Genomic DNA, 21882 nt, shown 5'->3' with positions numbered 1-21882 from the left:
CTTGCAGAGAGACATCGCCCTTTTGAATAGAGGAATTGGTTCTCAAGATGGCAGCTCAAGGAGATTTGAGTGTCGTTGAATTGCTGTTTTTTTTTTTTTACAATTTAGCTAATAAAGATAATAGGAAACGCCAGCAGCAGCACTAGCCTACAAGATGAATTGAGAAGCTAAGCCTACTATCACTGTTACTACTGGCACACAGAACTTGAGTCATGAAAAGCAAATCACGGAAGCTGAGGGAAGAATATCGTTACCGTAATGAGATTGATAGAGAAGAACTGTGGATTTTCAACTTGGCATGTATAATCACATGGATTTAAAAAGTCTGTCCTATCATCTTGCACAGTGTACAGTGTCTTTCTCTGTATATAAATGTAATTTGTTTGGCATTTTTTCCATTGGATTTTTTACAAGTTACACACCAAGCTGTTTACAGAGTTTGGTCTGCCATCTTTGATTCCAGTTGAGGTTAAAGTTTCAGCAATGTGCGTCACGCTGCCTTCACTCCCATTGGTAGGCCCGGCATCACGTCACTCAGTATTTGCATAAAATAGGCCTCTTGCCTGTTTTCACCCCACCTAGTTGCCGATGCAACGGCCACCTGTCTCATGTTGCTGTTAATCGCCAACTCATTGAAAATGAACAGCAGCTGGTCGCTTTGTCGCTCGTCTGAGCAGGGGGGAACCTCCAGCAGATTCAAGGTGTCACGTATTACTGCATTCAAGCATGATATGATCATGCTCCCATAATTTTCAAATGGCTGTAGAAAATACTGGAATTTTCAGGACATAAGAGAGAGAGAGAATTTCTTGAACTAGTCAGTCAGGCTGTTTCTCAGTGGGCTCTTGACCCTTTGCCCTTGACCTAAAAATGAAACCGTTTTAAAGGGTTAGCCCTCAATCCAGCCCTCAATATACCACACCACTATAGTTTTATATATCAAGTGTTATAGCTTCTTCTTTCATCCTGTAGTTCTCAACTCCTTACCAATTTCAGGGCTGAGAACAGCCTCTCAACATCTGTAGTCTGAACAGGAGTTGTCAGACTGTGCTGAGTGTAGAGTTCTTGGGACACAAGCCACTGCAAAGGCTGTGCATTTTTGACTGAAGAAAGAAAACACAAACTCTACAGATTTGTACACACACACACCCTTCTTGCAGGCTCAGACAAACCTTAAGGGGGTCATAGCATTGCTCGCTCCTATATGCATATAAGATTGATGGTGGATAAAAATGGACAGAGCCAGCATTCAAAGTAGTGGTTATAGAACCGCTTAGTGGGAATACAGTGTGTGAACCAGGCCTTCCTCTGTACCCCATTAGGCACCCATAGAGAACGACAAGTAATATGGCTGCTTCATTAGTATCACTGACATAGCACAATATGATATAAACAGAGAGGGAGACGTAAGAGGAGAGGTTGCCCGACATAGTGTATGGGAAGTATGTTGCGTCGGGTGCCGGATCTTGATGCATTATTCCTAGTCTAGTCTAGACTTAGTGATTCAACGGGTGTCCACTTCTCGGCTGGAGACAGGACGATTATTCCACAGGAGAGGGGCTCGTTAGCAGAAGGCTTTACCTCCTAATGTGCTTTTTGATTTTATTTGGAATTACAAGAAGACCTGCATCCTGGGAACTAGTCCATTTAGAGCTTTGTATGTTAGAAGGAGTAACAGCAACGTTCTGTATTAGTTGGAGGCTCTTTAGTGAGTTGCTACATCCGGACAGGAAAGCATTGCAGTAGTCTAGTTGGTATTGAAATGATCAGATACAATGAGTAGGCCGTTCAGAAGGTTGTTTTAACATGCATGTTTCATTTATCTTGTATCTTGCAGTGCACTGATTTTGCACAGTGCTAGGTCAAGTCATTTTAATACCTGTAGTTTGAGCTGAGGGACCACAAAAATCTCTTCCATCCCTCTCATGCTGGCCGTACAATTACTTGAGCCTTGATGGAACCAGAAGGTCGAGTTAATAGTTTGCTCATACATCACCAAGTATGGGACACCTTTCTGGTCCTTCATGCAATCCACCATGTTGTGGTTGATGCTATGTGCAACACAATGGACTGTGACAAGGCTGGCGCTTAGGTCTTTGATCTTATTCATGATCTGTATATCAAATTAGAAGATTCAAGAAACTAAAAAAGGTTTACTCATTAAAAATGTTTATCACTTTTAAATAATATTTCAACAAAATGAAGAAGCTACCTAATGAACTGTGTTCACACGTAACACATGGGGTGAAAGGGTCTACTTACTGTGAACATTTCAAGCCATATTTTGACTTCTTTAAAATTTTTGAAATGGCTCCTTTCGTTTCATAAACAGACAAGTGTGTGCCCTGCTCACATGCCCTGCTCATCATAGCATATGTGTTGTCTTTCATGTTAGCCCTGACGCCGCCGGTCATCTCTTCCTGTGAATCCATATGACCTATAATGATTATCACCATGCGGTATGCATTTTATGTTATTACAGAAATATTCAGCCAGCTAATACAAATGGTAATTTTCATCCCCTCAGTGAGGCACGCAAACGTCTCGTCATCTATATGAATTGGAGTTTCTTCTTACATTGTTGCAGACAAATTCAAAACAATTCAAATTGTGGCTCAAAATACACTAAGATCATCAGAGTTTACCTCAGAGCATATGCGTCATGGAAGCCATTCCATTAACTTTTTGCTGTGGCGTTAAATTAATGTTTTTCTTAAAAACGTGTCTATAGAGTGAGGAAGACGATTGAAAGTTTGTAGTTTTTGGTGTTAGCATTTTGACGAGTCACTTCCACACTCTATTGAGAATCCCATTCATTTTACCCAGCAATAGGAACGCTACCACAAAGGGCCAACTCAATTACTTTCCCTCCCTATAGCAACATCAAAATGGGAGAAGGTGGCAGTGGAGAAACTTGTGTCAGCACAGACAAATATGACATGACCGCTAAACTGCATCACCAATATTTATTTGTGGAGTAAAATTGGACAGGTCCTAATACTTTCTGGTTGGTGTTTGTTTCAGTCACTAGCTAAACTAGTCTATTAAGTTACCTCACTTTAACCCTAGGTTAGTGTTACGATGAGTGGCGAAGCTGTGAAAAGTTGGCACATTGATTGGGGACAGTTCCATGGTTCTTTTGCCCAAGTTTGATGTCAGCACCTTGAACGCACTAGCGCCACCAATGGGTCAAACCTTTAAACCGTAGGAAAGCTTTTCAAAAATGAAATACGATTGGATTCCTTGGGTCAAGCTGAGTTCAAATCATGATGTCAATTTCCACTGTTGCTTTTCTGCATATTCTGCATACATCCCTCATTGCTGCCTGCAGCTATACACATTTTTCATTTGATTCATAGGAAGGAAAAGCCTCCAAGGTTTATGGCAATGCCATAATCATATTTTCAGACGCAACATACAAGTCATGCATATATAAGATGAAATATAAACAATATACATGAAGTGTATATAAACAATAAACATATACAATATACATGAAGTGCAAGTGTGTGTTGCAGTGCAGAAAAAACGTCATATTCATTTTATACGAAAATGAATGGCAATGTCTGTGTATTTGTTCAGTATGTGAAATGAAACAAGGTGTAATGAAAATAGAAAAGATATGAAAATAGAAACATGCACATATGACACAGCAGATAACTGGTCAGCCGTTTTTCTGCTCCGATGCATGGTGCTCTGTAGCTCCTGCCAGAGGGTAGGAGTTCAAAAAGGATGTAACTAGGGTGTGTGATTTTTCCCTGCCTGTTTCCAGGTTCTTGAAGAGTACAGGTATGGTATAATTAGGGGCATATCTTACTCGTTAGCTGTTCAGAAAATATAGGGTGAAGTGTGTGTTTTCATCCACAAAACAAACTGGTTTGGAAAGACAAGCTTTTTTATAAAGTGTGTTAATATGGTTTGGAGCCTTTCCATTGTCTCACTGATTGGTTCATACATGTATTTATGTGTCCACAGAGACTAGATAGTGAAGACAAGCATGCAGCTCTGAAGGAACAGTTGAAGGCTTGGCAGAGATTAAGACATGACCTGGAGAGAGCCAGACTACTTGTAGAACTGATTCGCAAGAGAGAGAAGCTAAAGAGAGAAACGGTAAGAAGTACATATAGACAAATTATTCTTTGACTCAACCACCATCTTAATTTTTACTTGTGTGTCAGTTATTGAGAGTTCAGTAAACTTTGAAAGTCCAGGCTTGGTTCACCTCTGTTTTGGCTATGTTCAGACTGCAGGTACATCGAATGTGTTTCTCATATCAGATCTTTTGAGACGACTGTCCACACTGTCTGTTATTTGCAAGTGATTAGATCGGATTTGTGTGTCCAGAACTCACCAACCTATCTGCATGGGTAACCACGCAGGTGTCCAGACCTCACCAACCTATCTGCATGGGTAACCACGCAGGTGTCCAGACCTCACTAACCTATCTGCATGGGTAACCACGTAGGTGTCGCTAACTGGTAGAAGCCTCCCCCAAAGTCCCAGCAGACAATTGATTTGATTTGTTATTCTCCATGTTGTCATGTCGACAATCCTCCATAGCGCTCTCAAAGAGTATAGATGCAATAAATCGATCAATGTACGTTCTCTGGCTCTCTGCTGATGGCTGCATAAATTCTAACACTCCCGTCAATCTCACATTGACACATGATTTGAACGGTCAGAGCGTCTGTACTGTTGGCTTTGTGCAGGATCGTCATTTATGTCCCTTGACTCAGCAAAAGAATATACTGTGCACAAATTAACCAAATGTGGTGCATCAGGGTTTTTTGCAGGTCTTTCAGGGATGGTGAATGACATTGGCCCCATTATTTGACCAACACATTTTTGTTTTGAAATAAGTCTCTATTTCAGTGTCCACAAAATGAAACCTGGCTCCTCCTGGAGCATCAAGGAATACCATTTAATGTCTTTGTATCATTCCTGTAAATGAGAAGGTAGGCTGTAGGATATGGGCATGGGCTTTGCATGATATAACATTGTCTGGTGAGATACTGACTTTTGACGGCTTGACAGATTGAAAGACTTCTGGAAGATGTGTTGAACGTTCATCTATCCATGAATGTTAGTCGAAGCTTTCTTTTAAATGTGTCAAAGTTAGCTAACATAAAGAGCTAGCTAGCATAATTGGAAGCATAATTGCTCGTTATCTGGCAGATCTCTGTTAAAGCTTGGTGGTGGCAGCAGTGTAACGGTAGCCAGCGGGGACAGTGCTGTGCAGTGAGTAAACCTCACTTCCTGACACCTAAAGAGACGTGCTAAAAACAGACACTAGCACCCCCAGGGTTTTGGCCTTCTTGCTAGCACATCTGCCTCCCATGTTTTGAGTTAGACGGGTCTGTGCTTGTATACAAGCAGGTTACACTAGCTAGCAAACTCAGCCTTAGCAGCCTCTTGTGAACAAAATTAAATGAACGCATATAAAAGGCGGAATAGAATCCACTTAATTCCGTATTTTAAATGGTGCTCTGACGAGTCCCCCCTCCCCCTTGCCCTTCTCTAACACATTAAATCAATAGTTGCTATTTCCACTGCAAGCGTGCCAGAAGATAATAGTTTGTTACAGGTCACCAGGGGATTAGTTCATGATTGGACTGAACATTTAGCGTCCATTCCCATGCAACACCATAACGCTAAATAAATGCTCAATTAATGGTTTTCAATGTGAATGAGATATTTGTGTGTGTGTGTGTGTAGGGAGGGGATAGTATTTTTCCTAAAAAAAAAATATGGTATAGCTGGCCGCTAAGTACAGCTAATGATTGATAAAGCTTAAAATAATCAAGTCCGAGTCTACTCAGAATATCTCTTTAAGCTAATGTCAAAGCACATGTTTTTAATATTGTTTTTATAGTCATGAAATTGGATAAACTGACAAGACGGAAAGAAAAAAGAGAGTGTATGTAGAAAAAGAGTTGCTGTATCTGATACAGCTGGCTTCAATATTGCCAGAGAAGTAAGGCTACTATACTTGATAAATTAAAACTATTCAATAACACTTTATATAGGCATAAAGCCTGACCTGACACCGGTCATGAATATGAAGGAGTCTTTAGGAATGTTTATGACTGTTGACATTGTTTGGGATGTCTTTATTAGGACATCTTGACATTTACCAAGACAACATAACCTGTCAATGTCATGACCCTGACCCCAACTACATTGGTACCATATGTCATAACAAACAGTTACATGCTATGTTTTCTTGGTTAACGTCAAATTGTCATAAAAATGACATCCCAAATAATGTCAACTGACTCTAGAAATTACATTGAATGACACTTAATGACAGTCATAAACATTCATAAAGACTTGTCATGTGCACATAAAGAGTTGTCTAACTTTAGCTTGTGTGTTATTATTGTGTTAAGAGTTGCATGAGTTATGTTACAAGATTTATTTTTTTCCTCTTTTTTTGGGTGTGAGGTTATAACTGTCACAGTGACTACTTTTAATGTATTCACTTATCCAGTTCATCACTTTCTTAGACAAGCTACAAGAAAACATTTGTCACCCTTTTAAAGCCATGTGACTGACTACTTGAATGATTTGAATTATCATTGCCTGTGTTTACTGCCATGATAGAAAAATTGGAAGTCAAAAACGTAATATGTTGATATGTGTATTGACCAGTATGCTGTATCTACTAGTTTTCCAAATCTATTCCACTATGGTGTAATACTAACAAATTGTGTAATACTAACGTATGGTGTAATACTAACGAATGGTTAGTCATTCTGTGGCAGAATAATTCAATTAGGAAGGTTTGGGCTTTTAGTTATTACCGTTAATCACACTTGATGAGCATAGAAATGCTAAAAAGGGTAGGTGCAGTTGCTAGCTGTGTAGTTTTGCATAACTTCATTGATACTAAATATAAAAACTACTAGATAGATATTAAATAGCATTATATTGTATATTATTATATATCTATATGTAATAATGTTATATTTAATATAGAAATATTACTATACATTATCCCTTAAATAATATCACGCTTATAACAGTGGCACATTATTCCATTTGATAAGTATTTGATTGATCCCAGTTGCATTTTCGATCAAGACAATGGGCCTCATTCTCGAACATTTTCTGAAGTTTCTTCTGAAATGTTTCTTACGGACTTCAGAAAACTAACGTAAGAAAAACATATCCGCCAGTTTCATGAACGCCTGAAAATGTGTTCTGAGCTGTGCTCCCCGGAAGAGGTTCCTTAAATTGAAAGCGCGTTCTCGTGCACCTGGATTTGCATACGCCCCGCCAGCTCCTTATGAGGGCACGCAACCGTAGTGACGTGTGCAGTCAGAATCGACCGAATCTACACGAAAGCAACTCGTAAGCGAGTCATGTCAAAGCGGAAAGCGAGCACCGGTCGAGTAAACGCAGATCTAACTTCACCGGTGCAGAGGTGCGATGTGTCCATTCTATTCCACAATGGCTATATCAACGCGATTGAGTTAAGTGCTTATTTATTTATTCACTTACATCAGTGTTCGTGAAGTCCTTTTATTTATTTTAGGACATCACGATGCCTCGTAGAATCATGACTATAAATGTGAAACGTAATTGTTAATGATACAAATATTCTCATATTTATAATTATTTAGTTGATGTGAACGCAATCACCAACGATTTCTCACAAATTCAGCCCTTAACACTTCTAACACGGAGCGGCCCAGTGGGGCATCTTGTGGTTTTTTGAGGAATCGCATTTGAGAAAACTGTGGCCGATTTACGACTGCTATTTCGCGTTCTGAAAGTCTTCTGAAGTTCAGAACAAATCCCAGATGAGAGAACTTTCATGAATGCCAAATTTGTTCATAAATCCACCGGATGTGGAGTTCAGAAGAAATTCCTTCTTAAAATCTTCTCAACTGTGTTCGAGAATGAGGCCCAATCAAGTGTACTTCCAAGCTGTGAAAATATATCTTGAAAGGAAACAGTCATTTGGAATGATGTCTGTCATAGAATGGCCTAGTGGGTCATGCAGTCTTGTTTGAGTAACAGTGTCCAATCAGTGGGAATCATCTTTGGGCAGTCATTGTGAATATTTGAAAAGCTTACTGGAATGTAGCCATTTCAGCTTTGCATACTTTTAGCATCCAGACCAAAATTCATTTTATTCTGCTGAAAATTCACTAAAAACAGATGAATCTACAAAAGGTTTTTAAAATCAAATTGACATTTTTAGTTTGTGTTTCACTTATCAATGCAAAGTAATCTAAACATAGGGTACATCTACTATATCATGGAAAGTATGTGGTGTATGTGTGTTTCTGAACTTTCGGAAGGCAGTACATAGCATTATGTCTGAGTTGTAAATGTTCTGTGTTCCTGTGCTGTTAAAAAGAACCTGGGCGGTGATCACACTGATCTATCAGCACTGAAACCAGGAGATTGTCTGTTGTTATGGTGCTATGGTTCAGCAGTGGGATGGGGAACACCTGTTTTGGGCCGAGAGCAAAGTTGAACTGATCTGTGCGCAAGGCCTGTGTTAGATTAACATATTCCAGTAACTTTTCAGACATTCTGACTAATCAATGCAGTAATCTTAATAGGGTGGGATGTCAGAAATAACGAGAAGACCTTTGATGAGACCGTAGAAATGAATCATCAGATACAACTTTTAGATACATAATTGATAAGGTCTGAAAGTTATATTACTCTTTCCTATTGCCTCATCATTATTTACAACGGGATCTCTGCCTTCATTTAATTTCTGTTTCAGGTAGGTTAGTAAATGTTTTATTTTTTCTGTCCTAGATCAAAATACAGCAGCTGGCACTGGAGATGCAGCTGACTCCCTTCTTAGTTTTGTTGCGCAGCACCCTGGAACAACTGCAGGAACGTGACACAAGCAACTTCTTCACTGAACCCGTACCCCTTAGTGAGGTACATCTAATCTACATGCTCTGTGACACTTTGTGTTGTTGTTCATCTCTGTCTGTCATCTCAGTAACACATTCACACCCAGACGCACCCCCCAACCCCCTACACACACACACAGTAGGGCTTACACACACAAACAGTAGTCCGCTCATGTGTATTTGCTTATATATGTGTGCGTGTGTGTTAATGAGTTGAATTTTGTCTAGGTGCCTGACTACCTGGACCACATTGAGCGTCCAATGGATTTCCAGACCATGTGGGTTTTGTTGGAGAGACATCACTATCCAAACTTCCAAACCTTTGAGGCTGACTTCCTGCTTATTGTCAATAATTGTCTTAAGTACAATGCCAAAGACACTGTCTTTTATCGTGCCGCTCTCCGACTCCGTGAGACCGGCAGCTTTATACTCCGTCAAGCCCGACGGCAGGCAGAACATACTGGGTATGACTATGAATCTGGTATGCACTTACCACGGGAACCAAGCCCAGAGAGAGAGCAAGACTGTGAGCGAGAGAGTGAGCGGGAACAGGAGTGGGAGCAGGAGAGGATGGCTTCAGTCATCGAGGAAGGTGAGGATCAGTGCCAGCCCTACTGTTGGTATTTGCACTGGCTGTTAGCTGGCTAGTTTACTCTAAATAAGGGACCAAGCATCAAGCGATTGCCGGATCACTAATGTTTAAAATTTAAACCCAAGATGGCCTGAGCCCTTACTTTTTATACCAATTCACTGTTTAGATTGGGAGCCATGAACCAAATGTGTACTGCTTTGTTTTTGTACCACAAGCCAAACCCAGCAATGAAGGTATAGAAACCTCCTATTCGATATTTATTGATATTTGGTTTACAACAGCCAGGTAGTAAACCAAATGAAAATATACAGTTGTAAACTTTTCACCCCGCTGCCCCACCCCATTTCTTTGAGGAGATCATAGACCAAGGTTATAGAGATTTCCAGGATTTCCAAAGATCAAGGATGACCTCCTCCCCCAACGCCCCCCCCAACCCTAAAACCTTTCTCCACCCCATTTTCCTAGACAGGCAGTAAAGATGACTATTTGGCAAGATAAACACCAATTACATGTCAGTACATCTGCATACAATGGTCAACTCACATCTGGCTACCTCCTATTGGAATTATTCCTGACTATTGTTAGGGGATTAAGATCAACGGATAAAGGGGGCAACTATTCTGTAATTCCCATAAGGTTGGCATTTCAGAAGATTTTAACTTTGCGTAATCCCTAAGGAGTCCCTGCCTTTCCTTGATGGTTCCATGATTACATTTACGTTGTCATGGATGCACAGAGATGGCAAGCAATTCAAAACTAATCCTTAGCGATTCTGCACAGTTAATTTGGCAATTTTATTTTTTTATACTGTGGGAGACAAAATGGAAAAATAAGTTATTTCATACTCCCCAGATTGGGGGCAGTGAAAAGTTTGGCAAACATGACAACTTTTATATGATTGAATGATATCTAGACTGACATTAGTGTCTCTACCAACACCGACTGATTGATATAGATATTTATAAGTTACTTTAACTTAGTCAAGGTAAATAGACCCCTGTATGTCTTCATTTAAGTACTTGAGTTTATATTATATGCTAGCTGACCATTAATAACCGATGGGCTTGCTATTTTCTATGGGGCCCATAGATCTGCTCATACTTCAGTATTATGTCATTTAATATGCAATATTTGACCTTAAAATGTTTCCCTGTCCCTGTTTTAGACCTACTTCTGCCAGAGAATCGCAGGCGCTTGCCACTAGAGGAGCAGTTGCAAATATTGCAAGTACGCTTTGAGGAAGTCAGCTCTGGAAAGCACAGTATTGGTCGATCCCGGCGTGCCAAAGCCCTGCGGAAAGAGATGACTGTCATTAAGCGCAAACTGGCTCATCAGCGAGAAGGAGGCGACGACGCTGGAGTGCCTACGGAGGACAGAGTGTCTGCTCTACCCCATCATGTCTCTGTAAGCACCTGTCAAGATGATGAGGAAAGCAGCAGCCAAGAGAAAGGTAGCACACATGGTATATTGAATGTAAACTCTATATGCCACTTTAAATAGTGTAGTAAGCACTTCAGTTTAAATAGTGTAGTATGCACTTCAGTTTAAATAATGTAGTATGCACTTCAGTTTAAATAGTGTAGTATGCACTTCAGTTTAAATAGTGTAGTATGCACTTCAGTTTAAATAGTGTAGTATGCACCAGTTTCCCGTAGGATTTTTTTCAGCAGCGGTGCTGACCTGCGCCTGGCCTTGAGCCTATGGCATTGGACCCTCTGCTTATTGAACTAGAATGTTCCTTAGTAGAATATCGTTTACACTAAAATGTTGTACTTCTAACATGTAAAATAGTTTATCCTATAACCTACATTCATATTAGGTTTAATACATTGTCTGCTTTGCTTAATGGAAACTGTAAAAACGGTGTTTACTCACTTGTCATTATGCAATTTAAAATGTTTGGGTCAAAAATATCCCCCATCCCCCTAGTAGTTCAGGTGGTTGCTAGGGTGTCACAGTGGTTGCCAAGGTGGTTGCTATGTTAAATTAGGTGGTTGCTAAGGTGGTTGCTGGGTTGTCGCTAGAGTAGTTGTGGTTGCTAAGGTGGTGATTTAAGGTGTTGCTATAGTTGTTTAGATGGTTGCTAAGGCAGTTACTAGGGTACTGCTATGGTAGTCCAGGTGTTGCTAGGGTGTTGGCATGGTAGTTAAGGTTGTCTTTATCGGTTCACAGAGATGAGTGGAGGTGTGATGGAGAGAGAAAGAAAAAGAGGGAGTGAAAGAGAGGGAGCAGAATGATTGGTTTCATATATTTGAGTTTGAAAATAGGAGAGATGATGCAGCATAAAGGGATAAAAAAATGAAGATGGTAAAGATGTAGAGGAAATGGGAGTGATGCAGAGAGATGGAGAGAGTGAGAAAGAGGAGTTGGCGGGGGATAGACAGATAGATAGATATAGTGGAGGGAGGTTCTGGAGAGAGTGAGTGAGTGAAAGTGGGAAAGAGAGAAAGGCCTTGGGGTGGTAGGAGATGGTGAGAATGATTGATTGATAGAGTGAAAGACAGACATGACAAAAGAAAGAAGGAAAAATATGAAAGGGAGGATAGAGAAGAGGAACAGAGAGAAACGGAGCCTGAGTGTCGTGAAGCACAGGTGCAAGGCACCTTAATTATGATGTCACAATCATGAAAAATACATAATGTAATTGACCGTTCGCAAAACTCCTCCCTAGAATGGCCCTCGTCCAATCCTACATTAGCAAACGCTACTGAGAAGAGGCTCAGTCAAAATTTGAGGTTTGAGAAACATGGTGAACCAGTGTGCCTACGGGACTTGTAGATCTGACACAAGGTACCCTCAGAGATTAGAGGGATTGTTTTTTTTTTCGCATTTCCAAAGCCCAAAACACAGGAGGAAAGGTGCCGGCTGTGGATTAAACAGTGTGGGAGACCCCACTCCCAACTCAATATATCGAAGATCAACAAACACGCATGTCTGCTCCAAAGTAAATTAAGCTGCTTGCAGCTAGCTAGCGAACTAGCTAACTAAGCTATCTTGTAGAGAGAACATCCCCAAACAGTTATGGTTCATGTCAACTACTTCTATTACCACTACTATAACTAGTCGCTCCAACAAATTTGTTAATGTTAAAATCAAAATGTTAATGTTACCGTCAAAATGTTAATGTTACAGTCTGTAAAATTGCACGCTGAGCTCTCCTAGCTAGCAAATGCCAGCAAGTTGCCAGGAGTTTAACAGCAGTATCAATGTTGACCAAAACGTCCAAAATGCTATTATGAACTTTATTTGATTTTAATCTTTGTAGCATTTTGTGAATGGGCAACCTACTCCTGAGTATCTCAAGTGCATAAGGCACAACCTGAGAGCCTTAACCTGGCGATCTGATACAAAGCCATAGCATTACATCAGTATCATCATTTTACAAGCAAGTTACAGTGACTGTAAAATACTTTCAGCAACATGCACACACATTCCTTGAACAATAACGTCACTAGCAGCTATCTTGCTGCACACTGCTACGTTAATAATTGTCAGGTTTTTGAATGTCACACACGACACACTGCAACACACACGTGCATATATGGAGGCGACAAAGGACACACACGCACATGCAGGCCTGAGGTCGCGGTGAATTTATTCTCTGCTTTTTCCCATCCTGGACCGTCCTTCCTCCAGGAGCAGTGGGCAGCTTGTAACCACCCGGGGACCAAGTGAACTGTCCATCTTTGGTCAGGGATGGACATGTGTTCTGTTCTTTTGCATGTTTTTCTGTTGGGCTGGAGGAAACCCCTTGTGAACACAGGGAGAACATGCAAACTCCACACAGAAAGGCCCGGAGATAGCCCACCTGCCCCCCAGAGCCAATAGCGCCCCTTGCGGGAATCGAACCCATGACCTTCTTGCTGTGAAGCGGCAGTGCAAGCACCTGAGCCCCCGTGGCACTACTGTTACTGTACTGTACTCTAGATTGTCACCATCCTATGCAACCTCTCCAGAGTCTCTCGACAGAGACAGAATAAAGAATAAGAATACAAAATCTTTGTCGTTTATTAGAAGCTAACTTGAAATATTATATACAGAACTTACGCAGCGGTGCAAGAACATAACTGGTCTACAAGGTTGTGCTGGTTGCATTTAATGAAGAGGTCGTGGGGTTTCTCATTTTTTGATTGAGACATGTATGCTTTTGCTTCGATTATTGTTGTGTTCCCTTCGTTGTTGATCTTAATGTTTTGGATATATCCTTCTACTGCATATTGCAGTCCCTTTTGCCTTCATCTGGAGGATATCGCGGAGGTATTACTCCAAAAAGAATCACTGACACTGACAGATAGCGCTTGTCCCCATCTATGCCATTGCTTTTGGGTTGACAGTCCTGGGAGTTTTGACGGGCATAGCAACAGTAACTAAGGGGGCGGGGCTTTTGCGAACAGTCAATTGCGCATTCATGAGCAACTGGGAAGTAGGAAAGTTCTGAATACACCTGAGGATGGTGCCATCCTCTTTATGCTATGATAATATTAACAAGGCCAGTCATAACCACAACATAACAAAATTTGCTTATGGATTTGTTTTGGAACATAAGACTAATTCATGAGACATTTAACTGAAATTGGCTTACCTTACTTATGATATAGGTAAACAGAACATTTGTAACCTAATTCTATCCATTCACTTAAACAACAGAAGCTGAATTGAAATAACCTTGACCTAGTTGTAGTGGTTGTGAACATTTATATCTTGATGCACTTGATTACAATTTTGCATTGACTTGAAATTGACTGTTTATTTATCTACTAAAATACATTTCTTCATTCAGTCATATTGTCTCCTACCTAGATATTACACACTATGACACCATTTAATAATATGTTTTGTTCATAGTTTTTGTTAATATAATAGTTCAATGTTAACAAGTCTCTGCAGACCATTTCCTTTATCACTAACTATAAATAAGGAAGTGAAATATGTTGTCAACATGCACAGGCGAGTGGGCTCTAGCACTACACGGAGCTCATGCATGAGCCATAATATCTTAAGCAGAGAATGGCACTAAGACTAAATCGCCTGTTCGAATTTTACAATCAGTTGCAATATAATGAAGGATAACCGAATGGAACTTGTTTTGCAACCTCTTTTAGTTAGTCAGAAAAAAATCACACTTTTCAGTTGTAGTCTCCAGTTTTTCAAAACAGAAATAGGGTACCTGATGCTGAAGCTGACTGTCCATAGTTTGACACCATGTTTGGTACAGACAGCATGGTGACACATCAAAATAGGCAGGAGTCAAAATATAGCTTGTTACTTCATCAAACTTGCTATTGTGAAAAATGTTCTTCGGGTAATTGTAAATATAAAAAAACGGCGAGCTTACTAAAGTGAAAAACCAGATGCATGCAGAGGTTCTTTCAACAACAATAATTAAAATATGGGAGGACTGCTCTTACCTTCTGCTGCTTGTCTAGTGACATTACACTTAAGGCAGGAAAGTCCACCAGCAACTATTGACATGGTAATTAATTTACTGTTGGTCATTCTGTCATTCAACCAAGGAAACACCTTACACCTGTCCTTTTGCAGTGATTGTTGAAGAGTGCTCTAACATTAATTTGACTACTAATTTATGTTTTTTAATCTCTAAATGTGTCTTTCTATATCTCTGTCCTGCCTTTTAGACATGAGTACCTCCTCGTCTGTGTTGGCTCCAGAAGTGGGCCGCCGGACCTCTGTCCTTTTCTCCAAGAAGAACCCCAGGGTTGGTGGGCCACCCAAACGGCCTGGACGGCCACCAAAGAACCGTGATGCACTGCACATAGGGTCTTCAGGTGTGAGCTGTTCAGTTGGGCCACCACAACTACCCTTGCTAAACCCTCTACGTCAGAAGAAGAAAATGCGCAGTCCTCGCACAAGCTCCAGCTCTGAGAGTGAGAGCGATAACGATGACCCTCTTCCTGGTATGTGTATTCAACAGTTATTTGTTTTCTGTTGAAATTATAATGGGAATGAACTTCATTACACAGAGCTCAAGTGCTCAAGGGGAATCACCATGTACAATAAAACACCACAACAAAGCAAGGACAACACATGCTTGTTACATGATCTCCACATGACCAGAGTGACTTTCTGGTTTATTTATTTATTGGATTCATTTCAGATTTGCTGTACATGAAGTCACAGGTGTTGATGTGTTGTAGCAATGGGGAGAGGATGAATTTGAGTACCTCTGAACAGATATTTGGTCTCCCAAACCAATTTGGGAACTGACAGGATGTTAAACCAATCATATGAATGAGTTGTGGTGTGGGGAATGAGTTGGTCTAGAGCAGGGGTTCTCAAACTTTTGCAAGCTGGGCCCCCCCAAAGCTGGTTAGGGGTAGTTGGGCCCCCCCGCCGCCCGCGGCCCGCCGCCACCGCCCTCAACTACACCACCATGTATAGATAGATAGATAGATAGATAGATAGATAGATAGATAGCATATTGTTATTGATAGGCCTGACATGCTATTGTTATTGTTAGGCCCATACAGACAATTAATTATTACCATTCTTTTTTTTTTATTATTATTATTATTATTATTATTATTATTATTATCAGTAATAGGCCTATTAGTAGGCAATTCATTATTATCACCATCATTATGTTACTATTATTATAATGAATGATTATCAACCAATTATTATTGTATTATTATAATTATCATAATAATAATGTGTTATTATTACTATTAGGATACTGTTATTATTATGGGCCTCTTGTGATCTTTACAAAAAAAATCCTACAGGTCTGTCAATGTGAGACATGAGCCTGCTTTGCCCTGCAAAGGTCCTCAAATCTTGGGGCAATGTTTGACAAACATATCCTAAGGTCATCCTCGATCTGTGCGCGGTTGCAGTATTTAGTTTTGAGCGCAGTGAGTCTTGAAAAGCCTGCCTCGCACAAATATGTCGACGCGAAAAGGAGGAGCATTTTTAAGGCTATGTCGCAAAGCTGATCATTGCTACCCAGAATGACGAAAGAGGGGAGATGCTTAAGTCTACTGTCACTCTTCAGCTGCTCTTTCATGTCTATTGACAGCTCGTCTGCTGAGCAGAGAAATGGATCCCGAACTCAGGCGAATGAACGGTAGTCCTCTTTGAAATAGGACTTAAACTGATTTCTGATATTCGGCGTGATACAGTGTCATTTGACATGAGTTTAGCAGCTGCACGCTCTCACGTCTTGCGCGGCCGGCAAAATCATTGTTCCGGCAATTGGGGTTTGCCAAGCTTAGCAATTCTATGAGCAACTACATACGATGCCTCCAGACACTGCTTGGAGATGGTGGTTTGTTGTTGCTGGAGGCCATCATGTTTATGTTTAAAGAAGTCCACAGGCTTCTCTTTCTGACTTTTACTAATCAGAAACGTGTCCATAGTTGTGTTTGTTTGCTGATACAGTGTGTGTGAAGTTAATACAGTTCTAATTTCAACGCCGTGTTCTTGTGAGTGTGTTTGTATGTGTGGCTGTGAACGAATTGCACACGAATAATGGATGGGATGTGCTAGGCAATGGTTCCTAACAAAACGAACTGTAGGCTACACAATGTAGACAGGGACAGCACAAAATAGTATTCAAGTGCTGGTGTTTTATTTGTTGCAACACGGTGGATGATCAAAAACGGTAAAGGTAGGTGTTAAGGAGAAAAGGGCTAGCTGCAGTTGGAAGAAGGTAGCTAGCTAGAGGGCTAGCTAGAGGGGCTACGAGCTTTTTAAAAAGACCGTGGAGCAAAGTACTCCTTAGAATAGTCTACGAATAGACCTACTGCAAGTGCAGTAAGGTATTAGGCTACTAAGGAAGGAGTGAGTCTTTAAAAAGATTGTTTATAAAGCAATGAATATCTGAATGATAGAGGAAACAAGAGAAATCGAACAAGAGTGTCGTCTCTCAGGGTGAGCGCTTACCATGCCTTTTTTTATACTTGGATGCGTAGGCGCAACTCGCGTTCAAATGATAAGTCTCCGTTTTGATTGGTGGATCAGGAGCAAAACAGTATTTGATTTGTTTGGGTCAGTCCAGCCCCTTGCATTTCGCCTCTGAGGGAGCTTTCACTAACCAGTGACAGGTCGGCGGTCGTTTTTTTTTTTTTCTCCGTCTGTGACATCGCGCCCCCCCTGGAGAGTGTTCGCGCCCCCCATAATTTCCTCTAATAATAATTTAATGAACTTGTCAAAAACATTGTAGCCTATATGACCCGGTCCAGTTGCCATAACATTTTTTAGATTTTCGCCTTGACTGAACCGAACATTCTAACAAAAATTATAAATGGAGCGCTTCTTAATCAGACCTGTGACTGCGAGTGTGAGGAGAAATGAGGATCAGCAAACACAGTCTCCGTCACCATCAGGTTCCAAAAGATAACATTTTCATTCGAAAAATGGAAGCTAGATTGGATTGGGGTGGAGGATGACGACGACGAGAAAAAGACGCACATTTTTTTCAAGGCATGTCGGATTTGTGGACAACGAGTTGCCAAATCGTTGTCAATCCAGCACAGGCACACTGACTTCATCAAGGGGAGCGAAAACATAAAGAAATACATGGCCTTTTGTCACCGGGCGCCAAGTAACACGTCATCGCCTACGATTGTTTGATTAACATAAAATGGATTCTTTTTGGTTCTCATTCTCAGGATAATGATGGTATGTCTATCCTCTTAGCGCGCTTATATTACAGTTTCAGGCTACCTGTGATGAGGATTGCTAAATTAACTTCTATTTCATTAACATTACATGACCGTTTTAAAGCAACATTATGTAACAATTTTACCTTAAAATAACACCTTCAAAATCCTTTTGATGGTACACTGACTTGAAATAGGGAGAATGGCATCTGTGCCACTGCCTCGCCACACCCAGAATGTCTGGTATTCCACTATGTAACTTCGGTGAACCGTGCACAAGACAACAGCTATAAGGAATCAAAGTAAAGACCCACGCCCCTGGTCTTTTCAATCCTACCGAGGACAGATTACTTGTAAAATCCCATAGATCGAATTTTCAAACAAATACTACAAAGCCATATCAGTGAAGTTATCGACAAAAACTTTTTTTTGCACAGTAATAACCTACTAACTGTAAAAATTTCAAGCGATAGTTTACCTTCTTTCAAATTTTTGAAATTGCAACATTTATTTCATAAATGGACTGCAACTCAAGTCACGTGCCCTGCTCACCATAGCCCATGTCTTGTCCTTTATGTTATCCCTGACACCATCTGTCAGCTCTCCATGTGAGTAGTGGCACTGCTCCAGATGACCTGACCTGTAATGGTTATCATCACGCAGTATGGATTTAAAAAAAAAAAAAATATTACAAAAAAATCAAGCCAGCCAAGCAATACAAATCTGATCAGCTCGTTGAGGCGCACAAACAGGTGAAGTCATCTATGTGACATTCATTGGAGCTCATTACCTTTTTACAAACAATTCTAAACAATTCAAACTCACCGGAATCAATAAAGTTTATCTGGAAGCATATGTCATGGAAGCCACTGCACTAACTTGTCAATGTGGAGCAATTTTTTTTTAAACGTCTCTATGGAGAATCCCATTAATTTCGCTCAGCATTAAGAACGTAACCACCAAGGGGCGACTCGAGTACGTTCCCTCCCTATGCATCAGACCCTTAAGCTAGGTATAAGAAGCTAGCTCGGTATTCTCAGTATGGGCATTATTCCAGAGGCAGTTAAGAGACTGAAGAAGACCCATCTCCCAACAAAAAAGTATGATGCACTAAAAATAAAAAGTAAAATCGATATGTTTAATTGTCAAATAGTGATGCGTTATGTTTAAGTCCTTAAAACAGAACTGCCTGCGCGCCCTAATTTCTACCTGTGCACAAGTGCTACTTGCAAAAAAAAGTAAGCATAGAACCCATGTAGAGGAAAGGCAATGTCTGAAAATTACATTTTACATGTGAAGAATATTAGTGTTTTTCATATACTTTCTAAGTAAGTGTCCTTTACAAAACCTACGCAACAAAGTTAGGTTGAAGTTTCTACATTAAGCGATGCGAGCTGAATTAATTGCAGATAAAGGAACAAAGAAGCCACCACCGGATAACAGTACATATGCATGCACTGTAATCAGTTAGCTAGTATTAGTACTAATACTTCTACTAGTAATTAGTATTTAATGCAATGTAGTACTAATACTGCTACTAGTAATTAGTATTTAATGTAGTGTAGTACTAATACTACTACTAGTAATTAGTATTTATTAGAAAGTAGTACTAATACTACTAGTAGTAATTAGTATTTATTGGAATGGAACTAACTGGAACTATGGCAAATATATTAATAATGTGCAACTAGGCTAACTGCCCTTTCAGGGTAGCAGCCAAAGCTTATTTAGGGTGTTTTCACATTAGAGCTGATAGCCTGTTTGATCCCTCGGTTTCGCCGGTGTGGAAGCTGTTTTCCAAACTCAGGAGAGTCTGCCTGCAAATGGGGGTCTGGGGTACGGTTCACCTAAACAGGAGTGTGGTTTGTGTTTCTTGTGAAAGCTATCTTATCTGAAATCAGGAAGTAATTTGCACTTGTTGCACCTAAAAACTATTTAGAAACTGCAGGTAGCCATATTGTTTCCCCGCCTTGAGGGTATGCAAATGTTGTCTGCAAGAAGAGCTGTAATTTCATGTTGTATTGTTGCCTGTTTCTGCAAAAACCTCCTGAGCAACTTGCGTTATTGTTATACAGCAGGAGGCATATTAATATAACAATAATAACATAAGCAATTCATATTTCTTAATTTTGGTGCTGACCCCAAATAATGAATGATTAAGAAGAAAATAGGCTAGAGTGTGACTTTCCATTTTTCCCGTCATTGCCTAGCGACATTGGTAAATATGTGTTAATGACATAAACAGACCACGGTTCACAACCAATAATGTAATGTGAAAAGATACCAGAAAGGGGAATAATCACTCTGAGGTTTGGACCAGCAAACAGCCTTAGAGAGATCACATGATATAATGTGTGCCAGGGCATTGGGGCTTTTGTTGGTCCCAGTGGCAGGCAACACTGGTCGTAAGTTGTGTCTTATAGCACTGTGGTGTGCGGAGAAATATAATGCGCTGTTGCAGTAGGCTATAAAATGTGGTGGAGTCAAAAGAGATCCCAGAACTCTCTGCGCCACTCTCTGGTTTATAATGCATTGATCCACAACTATATGGACAGCATACACTGGCCTATTGTTCCAGGGAATGAGATTATTGACATTACTTAAATAGCCAAGGTATATCATTTCACACGGCACTATGCTTTTTGCACATATTTACCGCATTTTCCAGACTATTAACCGCACCGCATATAAACCGCATTACAGTATTTAATGTTATTTTGTGTATTGTCCGGTATTAACTACAGTTTATTCAACGTTACGTCATTGTGTCGTGTTAAACTAAATGCAGTGTAGTTGTGCTACTAACCATTTAAAAGTTACAAATATGAATTTTTGCATTTCAAGCAAAACACACACACACACACACACACACACACACACACACACACACACACACACACACACACATATGTACCTTATTCCCAAAAGCCATTTATTGCAAGTTTATTATGATGTCGTGTGGGAATGGTTGCTAAACATTTAAGCCAAATCGTTAATTGATCCTCCTGGCGACCTATTATTAAATTCAATTTTATTTATATAGTGCCAAAACAATGAAGGCCCAGGACCTAACACCCCCCCCCCCCCCCCCGGATCCATAATGGCAACAGGAGAAGGGTAAAACTCCCTGAAACCTTGAGCAGAACCTCGGCTCATTAAGGGTAATAGATATGGTACTAGACCTAGTACCATTAACGATAATCTTCTGACACGCTTGCAGTGGGAAGCGCAACCATTGAATTAAAGTGTTTGAAGGGCAAAGGGGTGATTCTCCAAGGTCCTGGGAATGCTATTAGCATAAAAGCTCTTAATCACTCCATTCATATGAACAAATAAATGGCCATCTAACATTTATGACCCTGTCATTGTAGTATACAAAAAGCATCAATGGGAGGGCTAATAGCCTTGACCCAGGTACTGTAAATGCAGAGTGGGGCTGTTAATCGTCCATAAGCGTCCAAACACATTGTACTGTTTGAGCAAGCATAGAGTAAATAGCCTCAGAGCGCACACTAGCACACACAGAAAACTAAGAAAAAATGGTCATGTATCATGAATATGTGAATATCTTGTAACGCTACTAGAAAATAGATTATGCTACAAACGTTAGCCTGCGCTAACAATTTTAGCCACTCCTAGTGTGGTAGTTTTTTCCGGTGCTTTGACATTTTTAACATTTTACTTATTTTAGGTACTTTTCAAACAGGAAATGTGTTTGTCAGTGTGTTAATTAGAAGGAAAAGCCTTTAAGGTTTATGGCGTGCTATTACTGTGGTTCATCATT

General features: G+C 40.3%; 1 protein-coding gene across 10 annotated transcripts in view; it reads left to right on the top strand.

The window, feature by feature from the left end:
- The window catches only part of brpf1 (bromodomain and PHD finger containing, 1), a 74315-nt gene that overhangs the window by 22017 nt on the left and 30416 nt on the right, over positions 1–21882 (top strand). For all 10 annotated transcript variants that reach the window (XM_031566812.2, XM_031566813.2, XM_031566811.2 and 7 more), the window contains 5 exons: positions 3976–4110; positions 8782–8910; positions 9114–9477; positions 10643–10927; positions 15114–15392. In XM_031566812.2, the coding sequence (XP_031422672.1) occupies positions 3976–4110; positions 8782–8910; positions 9114–9477; positions 10643–10927; positions 15114–15392 (1192 nt within the window). The remainder of the gene's footprint in view (positions 1–3975; positions 4111–8781; positions 8911–9113; positions 9478–10642; positions 10928–15113; positions 15393–21882) is intronic.

This window comes from Clupea harengus, chromosome 4 (assembly GCF_900700415.2).
Source record: "Clupea harengus chromosome 4, Ch_v2.0.2, whole genome shotgun sequence".
In the NCBI taxonomy this organism is placed as follows: Eukaryota; Metazoa; Chordata; class Actinopteri; order Clupeiformes; family Clupeidae; genus Clupea; species Clupea harengus.
The sequence above is the reverse complement of the archived record's forward strand: the minus strand, read 5'-3'. Positions and strand labels throughout refer to the sequence as shown.